The 9,740-nt window shown below is 41.2% G+C and overlaps 1 protein-coding gene across 1 annotated transcript; it reads right to left on the bottom strand.

Moving 5' to 3' along the window:
- Nucleotides 1-2,830: 2,830 nt before the first annotated feature.
- Nucleotides 2,831-8,789, bottom strand: LOC100191644 (uncharacterized). Its single transcript, NM_001137073.1, has 10 exons — nt 8,191-8,789; nt 7,473-7,586; nt 7,335-7,379; nt 7,068-7,140; nt 6,864-6,976; nt 4,974-5,033; nt 4,538-4,585; nt 4,381-4,449; nt 3,253-3,314; nt 2,831-3,161 (listed from the first exon to the last, which is right to left on the bottom strand). Exons 1-10 carry the CDS (start codon nt 8,686-8,688, stop codon nt 3,104-3,106), a joined length of 1,140 nt encoding a protein of 379 aa, NP_001130545.1. The 5' UTR covers nt 8,689-8,789; the 3' UTR covers nt 2,831-3,103.
- Nucleotides 8,790-9,740: the final 951 nt, after the last annotated feature.

The following is a 9,740-nucleotide window of genomic DNA, read 5'->3' as shown; positions in this document are numbered from 1 at the left end:
GCAAATCTATCACAAAGGATACCTCACTTGGAATTAAAAACAAAAAACTTAAGAAAGATGTAAATGAGCTCACTCATGCCTTAGATAAAGTCTATAGTGGTGAGGCCCGCTTAATAAAGTGATTAGGTAGGCAAAGGTTTTCTAGACAAAGAGAGGTTGGTCTATACCCCCAAGAATGGCAAGGCGACCCTTGTCACTCACAATACTAGTTCTGTTCAAAATGTAAGCTAGTAGGGCACCTAGAGCAACAATGTAGAAATAAGAACAAGGCCATATCTTCCATAAAATTTTATTCTCGTTATTTACTTATCAATCACACTAATGGAGTAAAGGCTATGTTCATTGGTGCACCTATTGTTGGCCCAAAGAAGAAGACAATTTAGATGCTCAAGAGCATAGTAACTAACCTTAGAACCTAAGAAAGTTTGGCTACCTAAAAGAATTTAACTTTCTTTGTAGGTGAATTATAAGGTCAGAGAAATGCATTGGGTGCTTGATAGTGGATGCACTCCAATTCAATTGATTCAAATGGCAAGGATAAATCTAAGGGCATAAAATTTTGTGACAATGGTAAAGCCAAGAGAAGAGTATATCTAATGTGTTGTTAGTAGAGTCTCTCAACTTTAGCCTACTCTCAGTTGCACAATTATGTGATTTAGGTTTCAAGTAAATATTTGGAGTTGATGGTGTGGAAATAATGTGTGTTGATGGATCAAATCTCATATTCAAGGGATTTCAATACGAGAACTAACATCTAGTAGATTTTGATTCAAAAGAAGCGCAACTATCAATGTGTCTATTCTTCAAATCAAGTTTGGGTTGGCTTTAGCAAAGATATTGGTACATGTTGGAATGAAGCAATTGGATAGACTCATCAAACATTAGCTAGTTAAAGGTTTGAAAGATGTTAAATTTGAGAGGAGTAAATTGTGTAGCTCTTGACAAGCTAGGAAGAAAGTTGGAAACACCTATCCCAACAAGAGCATGATGATCACTAATAGGCCATTAGAGTTATTGCATCTGGATTTATTTGGACCTACTTCATACACAAGCATTGGAGGAAATATATATGGCTTTATAAAAGTGGATGTCTTCTCAAGATATAAGTGGACATTCTACCTCAATGACAAAAAAAGTCTTCAACATGTTCAAATCATTTGTTAAGGAAAGCGAGAATGAATTTGAATAAAAAAATCAAGAAACTAAGAAGTGACTATGGAAGTAAGTTTAGAAAGTAATAATGGATGAATTTTATGATGACGGGGAATTAAGCACAAGATTTTGGCTAAGTATACTCCTGAATCAAGTGGACTTGTCAAAAGAAAGGATTGAACACCTATTGATATGGCGAGATCCATGCTTAGTGAGTAAAATGTGAGTGATATATTTTAGGCAAAAGCAATTAGCACGAGTATGCTCAAAAGGATAATTTTATGTCCATTTTCCTTGGAAATCATCATCCTAATGATGTGGAGTATTTGGAAGGTCAGAAACAAGTGGTTTTTTTAGCATACACCTTCGGTTATGATAGACTGAATCACTTCTTTCAAGCTGGAAATGAAAAACTCATCTCTAGGGATCAATAACATTTTCAGGCTTCCATCCGTATCTGGCTTGGCGCCTCGGAGGCCAACCATCCCATCTCTGCTTCCTAACTCCTAACATATGTACCCAACTTCGCCAATAGTTTGTACACTAGTTTGCCTCAATTTTAAATAAACTTACAGTAGGAGAATCCTCATCCCCTCATGTTCTCGTCAAAAAAAATTAACAGGACATGCAAACAATAGCTTCTATTGTCATGACTATTAAAGAAGACATCATATGAGCGCTATTGAATGGAAGAAAGACAAATATTGGTTCATGTAGATCTTTGGTGGTAAATATTATTTTCTTAAGAACGGAACTAGTTTGAGTAAATTTGAAAAAAAAAATGTGATTAATGTTTTCTCTTTGGATACTCTATGTATCAAAGCTTATAGAGTCTTCAACAAAACCAATGACAGTTGAAAAAAACATGATGTTGAGTTCAACAAATCAAATGACTTACAAGACGAAAATGAAAATCTAGATGATGCGTCTTATGGTTATCACTGGTCTGTTGGTCGTTGCTCATATCTTCCTTTTGATAAGTGGCCATATTCTTTTCATGAATTGTACGACTCATTTTTTTTAATATAATGTTATGTGTGTTCTTTGTGTTTGAAAAAAAAAAAGAAATACTACCTCAGCGCCAAATTAAAATTTGTTATACTTAATTAATATATTCATACAATACTAGATTTATATGCTTACTAAGTGTATTTGTTTTATATGTGTAATTAGATTCATCTTCATCTATTTGAATATATAAACATACAAAAGCAGAACTAAACCGACTGCTATTTTAGGATGTAGGAAGTACTACGCGGCTGGTATCCATAACCAATGGAACACTGCGTCAGAGTCTCAGAGATGAACAGAAGAGGAAACAAATACCGCCCCACGATTCAGTGGGTGGCCACCGGCATTGCTGGATCCGTCGCCTCCACCAACCAATCGTGCAGACGTTGTCGTGCAGTCAAACTCCAGTGCATGATTAACAACAGAAACACTCCTCCAGCAGGGAAGGACAACGATGCAGAAATCGTAGGCAACAACACTTGCACTTGGGAACAGATTGCCAAAACTCGCCACTTTTTTGAGCCAAAACAACGGCAGAAACACATGTCCTATGTATCCACGCAGAGTGCAGACCAACACAAATAAACTGCACATGCCTATCAGTCAAAATGAGGTAAAAAAACAAAAATACAATAAAAATATACGATCTCCCGTACAACAAAAAAATACCAGAGTTATTCATTCTTATTCTGATGCCTGAGAAAGGCGATTATAAACAATTATGTTCATAATTAACATAAGGGGGAATGAAAAAAAGAAGGGAAATGGTGCATGGATCTGGCAAACAGAAAAACATTAGCATTTGGCAACAAGTTGGTTTCCTATGACTGACTTGGACACTCTCAGGACAACGACGTCATTGATCCGTGAAGTGGGTTCTAGGGCGATCATAGCTACAATAAGCTCTGCCTAGGATGATTTGCTATTGGTAGCAGCCTGATCAATTGGACATCACACGAGGAGAACGTGGACGGACTGGAGTTTTGGAAGGGCTCACCCTGCACAATCAAGGACATTCTTTACCATACCTATCACAGATTCACGGTATTTCACGATACACTTCCATAAATTCACGAATATGAGTTTTACCTGATAGGAAGTGAGCCAAGGACCATACCACTAAAGTTTAATGCCATAATTGCACTTTCAGCCTGAAAAAAAAACAGCAAAACAAGAGTACAAATAATGTATAAGTTGACTAATTATGGCTACAAATTGCTTAGGCTATCTACCAATGCGACTGATTGGGCATACTTACTGAATAAAAAAGGAAGAAAGATCACAAAAGGATGGATTAGAAACCTCTCTAATCAAATCTTTACCCAAATACTTTAAAAAGGATAGTAACTTGAAATAAATGTAATTCTTTCATCTATAAAAGTAGGTTTTGGTGGACTACAGAAAACTCCGATTTTTAAGTCTTTGCCAATGATAAATTTACTCTATGGAGTATCATGTTTTTCAAAAATTGACAAAGGACCGTCCTGTTTCGACAAGTTAACAATATTATTGGTATGTATTGTCACTACATCACATCTAGAATTATTACAAGTTTCCAAGCTACTAGAACAGAGCAACAATAACAAAGTTCTTCTAATTTAGGGACATTATTAACACAAGTCTTGATGAATGGAATTTTCCATTAATTTAAACTAAGTTTTGATGAACATTAAAGCAAAGAGAAATATAATGAAACATAGCTAAAAGGAACACCAACCTGGATTGAACACAAAATAACGAAATTTCGAGCAATACACATAGCAACTGTGCGACTTCAGTATAATCAAATATGTCCATTAAGAAATCTCATCCTTTGAGCACGTCTTTTAAATTGGTAATGTTTGTGAAAAAAAACTTTTCGACGCCGCCAATTAGAAACCAAGCTGATTCACATAATTCTCACTCCTAGGCCCCATTATTATGTAACATCAGCACTCGAAAAAAGGTACACCACACAAATACGGAGAAGCTACTTCAAACCCGCAACCTGAGTGGTGAGACATCTCTCACCACTGTACCAGCATGTCCTTCACCAGCATCACTTGAAGAATAATTAACATCTTAATTGCATCATAATATATCAATAAAAGACTTTGTTTCGCTTGACTCACATAATGCCCATTGCTAGACACACTTATTGTGTACCGATAGCACTTGAAATTAACTAAAATCTTAATTCCATCATAATATACCAATAACAGACTTTGTTTTACTTACCTGAGCAAACTCAACAAAAGCAATGCATGTGGAGTGTACTATGTCAGTAAGGAGCCTCAGCCGAGAAACCTAAATAAAGTGTTAGATGGCAACCATTTAAGAAAAGAATATAAATATTCTAGGAGAGACACCCTATACCAACAGTTTTATGGCATACCTTCCCGCAGGCTTGCTGGAAGAAACCCTTTACATCCTCCTCCGTAACCTACACAAGTAGAGGACAGAACACATAAGCTGCAAACTTTCAACTTTTCAAGACATTTCATCTTCACTGTTAATCATTTATGTATGGAATTTGAGCATCCACCAATCATGACAGAGTAGTACACAAATCCCAGGATGGAAAAGCTTGTTAACAAAGCAACTAATCTAAAGCAAATCAGGAGCTGCGAAATTCAAGTTTTATTAAGAGATTATGTGCATCAGTTAGAAGTACAGCTAGAAGCTACGCAAATTCAGTTTTTAAGAGATAGTAGAAGCACTATTAAATAGAATGGTGAACTCTGAATCTGATGACAGGCATCTTGTGTAATCCGAATCCAAGTTTGCAAACACACACACACACACCCAACCAGAGAAGAGGGCTTACATACCTTCTTGTCTATGTTAGTACAATATACAGTCCTTGATACCATTTCTTTCTCATCATCAGTCTGTAAAAAATAAAGCATTAGAACTAATGTTAGCAAAACTACTGCTTCCATACTCCTGTTTCTACAAATCATATGGATATCAAAACAGCCCATCTAATTAATTATTCTTATTTCTTAATAAAAAAATCACTAGGGTCCCGCTGGGCTGTGGTGTCCAACCCAACCCGTGTCCAGTCCTGACCCAAGCTAAACTCATCTTCGTTGGCCGCTCGTTTCCTTTCCTCGACGGAGACAGGTGCATTGTCCCTGTCCCTGTGTGCTTGCAGCGTCCATGGGAGGAAAAAAAGAAAGAATCGGGTGCCCGCATGAATTCACGCGCTGTGCTGCCATGGGAGCTGTCTCCGGCACAGGAGCCAGCATGTCTCCCGCGCCGCCTAGCCATTTTGGCTTCTACATCAATTTTTATGGAGTTCAACAAATTCTACAACATAGGCACACACATTTTGTATTTCAAATCATTTTCGCTAACCTGAGTTCCATAAGTGTGTTTTCTGTACGTGTTGGTGTTTCCGCACGTTTCTCTGGCTGGACATTCTGATGCATGGATTGTTTCAGGGTCGCTACATCTGACTGTCATTCTCAGAACTGAGATCGCCATTCAACTAACCCCCGCAGACAATTTTAGGCTACAGTATAGCATACTTCTGCCTTTAAAAGAACAATGGCGATTTCGGAGTTTTGAGGATCTGTGCAGATGGTAATTTTCTGGTACTAAATGCATTTTTACAATTGGTACATATGCATTGCGAGTTCTGAGATCAAATAAGTAAACAATACATAATCAAATGGGCTGCTTTAAGATCCGTGTTTTTTTGGGAAAGGGTCGCACTGGAGCAGTTCTCAAACCTTTATTACACATGAAAAGGGTTTTGGGCCCCGATGGCTTGTATGGCTATTTTTGGCCTCTCGTGACTTATAAGACATGTTTTCATCGTTAAACAGCGATTTCATGTCTCCCATCCTCCACCCATGTTATGGTCACTAACACCGGTGGAAAGGCTATTTTTGGCCTCTCATGAGTTATAGCACACGTTTTCATGGTCGAATGATCATTTTTATGTCTATGTTCCACCACCCGCATTTTGGTCCTCGAAGCATCATAACACAATTTTTTGGCCTCCAGTGAACTATAGCACATGTTTTCGTGGCCAAATAACCAATTTCATGTATACGATTTAGTCCGTGAAGGCCGTTATGTCATTTTTTGCCAACTAGGAGCAATAGAACACGTTTTTACGAAGACCTAAACCCTAAATCCTTTACCTAAACCCTAACCCTAAACACAAAAAACTAAAAGATTTTAAAGTCCAAACCATAGTAAAATATTATTTGAGCCCCAAACCCCAAAACACTAAACCCCAAACCCTATACCCTAAACCATGAACCTCCAAATCCTAAACAAACCATGGTTCGGCCAAAAAATTGTGCTACGATGCTTCGAGGACCAAAATGCGGGTGGTGGAACACGGACATAAAAATGATCATTCGGCCATGAAAACGTGTGCTATAGCTCATGGGAGGCCAAAAATAGCCTTTCCACCAGTGTTAGTGACCAAAACATGGGTGGCGGACGAGACATGAAATCGCTGTTTACCGATGAAAACATGTCTTATAAGTCACGAGAGGCCAAAAATAGCCATACAAGCCATCGGGGCCCAAAACGTGTACTATGGTTTGAACATAAGTAGAAGGTACATAATCAAATGTGCTGCTTTAAGATCCGTGTTTTTTTTTTTGAGAAAGGGTCGCACTGGAGCAGTTCTCAAACCTTTACACATGAAAAGGGTGTGATATAAATAAAAGGGTTGCCATCATTCGTCATTGACTTACCTGAGGAAGAAATTTCGGGTTGACAGGTAGAATTGCTGTTTTAGAAGGCAAAACTCTGACAGGATAGCAGCCAAGTATGGTTCCCGCGAGTGTTAGCGCCGCTCTTGCGCCACCTGCAGACAAAAGGGAAACTTCACCATCACATCACTGTTTCATTGTTACCAATACAACAGCAGTAAATGCATAGTGTCTCAGGGATGCTACCATCGTCAGAAAACTCGATGAACGCAAAGCGTAGGACAGAGTGGGGGTCGCCACAGATACGGCAATCTACCACCTACAGGTCAACAGTAGTAGACATAATGTTACAATTAAGCTGCATTGTCACCACCTAGACAGAGCAGCTACTAGATCATCAACATTTCACTTCTCAAGCGAATGGAAAGGCGAAAAAAGGTCGCCTAGATGCTGTAATCAGCCATCACATGATCAAGAGGAAAATGCTTTCGGCAAAAGAACCACAGGACTCACTCGCCCGCAGTTGGAGAACACTTCAGCGAGCTTCTGCTCGGTCACCTGCAAAGCAGTAACAAGAAGATAATGTGACAGCGATGACACAGAATCGGCGCTGCAAAAGGCCACCACAGCTGTCTAGTTAAGCTCACATACATGTTGATCAATGTCGGACACGTAGACGGTCCGCCGCACGCTGTCCTCCCTATCACCCCGCCGGGGCCGGCCTCCGGCCCCCCTCCGCCTCCCGTGGTTGAAGCTGTTCCTCCTCTGATGCCAATCACGAGGGCAAAGTCAATTTGTCGTCGTACCACCAGAATTATTAAATGAACACATTTTTTTTGTTCTGGAAGTTGTGAAAGAGCTAAACGGGAGGCCCACGGAGACGAATAGTTGGCATCAAGCACAGTGCCCATCGCTATCACATGGATCCACGTATCAAGTTCTTGGCAATTGCCGTAGTACCACTAGCACCGACCATTCGTCGATATCTGGTTAGCAGGTTTGCACCCATCAAATTGTTTCTTAAGAAACAAACAAGATGGAGCCGTCGACTCTCTCCCTTATAAAGGGAGGGGTTCTTTGTATCATATTTGTAATATATAAGATGATTCCGCAAATGATTTAGAGGAGAATCATAAAAACAGAACGAAATTATAAACCCTCCCTCGCTGCTCGGAGACTTGATTTTTCAAGAGATAAAACAAGAGGGGGGGAAAAGCGACAGGAAAAGGAAGAAGAAAGAAGGAAGTGATCAACCCAAATCTTCCAGCGATCACAGGAAGGAGGGAAAGGTCAGACAAATACCAAAACCTCCCAAATCGAGACGTGTTAGATAGAGCCGTAAAAGACGCAAAATTAACAGCTCACAGACCCGGCGATTCGGTTGGTGGCGACTGCCGCCGCCGCCGCCGTTGCTGGATCCGTCGCTGCTGGAGTCCCTGCCCCCGCCGCCAACGACGACTTTGCCGCCGCCGCCGCCGCCGCCTATCTCCAGGTGCCCGCCGGCAGCGCCGTAGTACTCGGCGGCGGACACGAACACGGGCGCGTCGGCTGAGAGCACCCTTCCTCCCGCCGGCTTCGCCGCCGCCACGGCGGCTGGGGCCGTGCGGCGCGACGACGGCACGAACTCCTGCGCGCAGGGGTTAAGCTTGGACATGAGGTTCTCCAGCTTCTTCAGGTCGCTCTTGTACACCTTCTCCTCCTCCTCCTCCTCCTCCTCCGTTTCTCCCGCCGTAGCTGCCGCATCACCCTTCATCTCCGCCTCCACTTCGCCCTCGGCCTCCGCCTCCGCCTCCGACGTCACCGCGGCCTTAGCCTCGATCGGAATCGGGGACTCCGCGGACGCCGGCACAACCTCCACTGCCACCATTATTGCCTCTTCACGCACTTAACTGGAACGAGATGATATCAAAAGCTCAAAACACGATTAATTGTTTTTTGTTCTCCTTGTTGGATTGGTGTGCGTTAGCCTTGTTGTTGGTGGTGATAGTGATGCAAGAGGGAGGGAGGGGGGGGGGGGGGGGGGGGGGGGGGGGGGGGGAGTGAAGAGGAGGTAGGAGGAGAGGTCGAGAACTGCAGATACGGCGGGGGGCAAGGGAAACGATGGGAAATAAAAAGGGGAGAGTGAAGCCGTTTTGAGAGGGTAGTTGGCGAGAGAGAATCGGTCAGAGGCGTGGAGTGGAGGAGAGGCACGTCACGGCCTTGTTCCCATCCACTTGGTCTTGGCGCAGGCAGTCCACGCCTCTCCCGGATCTCCTGTGTCTAAATTTAGGACGGCGATCCCTCTTTGATCTCAGGAATCTGCATTACAGCAGCAACAGTCTGTCTTTGACTGCCTGCGGCTGCATCTCCTCCTCACCACGCCACCTGCATTCTTGGGTGTGCATGTGTGTCTAAATTCTGGATATTTTTTAGTTCAAGGAAAATATGTTTTACATGCATGTCATTTGTTATTCTGGATATTTATGACCAAATTTCGATAAATAATATAATTATGGAAACTGATCTTATGTTTACAGAGACTCTGTGTTCATATGGGCACTTACCTCCAAATGTGTGTCCGTTAGCAATCCAAACGGGACGGCTAATTTTCGCTTACCTCCTATGGTATTAGAGCACTAGAGCGGAGATGGGAGGGAGTAAATGTTGCTAATATTTTATAATAAATAAACTATCTAAACTTTAAAAAAAATCATCAACTCTTTTTTGAACGGAAATAGAACTATCTATAAAAACCAAATATCTTATAATCTAAATCAATTATTTTAAAACAGGAAGAGAACTAAAATGTTTGGCCCCCTAACCCTCTCGTGTGTGCATGTGTGTGTATATAGGGGGGATAGATGATGTATGAATTATAGTTTTTCGTTGATTAAAATAAAATAATTTATTAAAAAAAGTCGACGTGCTCTGTAAAATATC

Source organism: Zea mays, chromosome 4, assembly GCF_902167145.1.
Source record: "Zea mays cultivar B73 chromosome 4, Zm-B73-REFERENCE-NAM-5.0, whole genome shotgun sequence".
Taxonomy (NCBI): domain Eukaryota; kingdom Viridiplantae; phylum Streptophyta; class Magnoliopsida; order Poales; family Poaceae; genus Zea; species Zea mays.
This window is presented reverse-complemented; position numbering and strand designations above follow the sequence as displayed.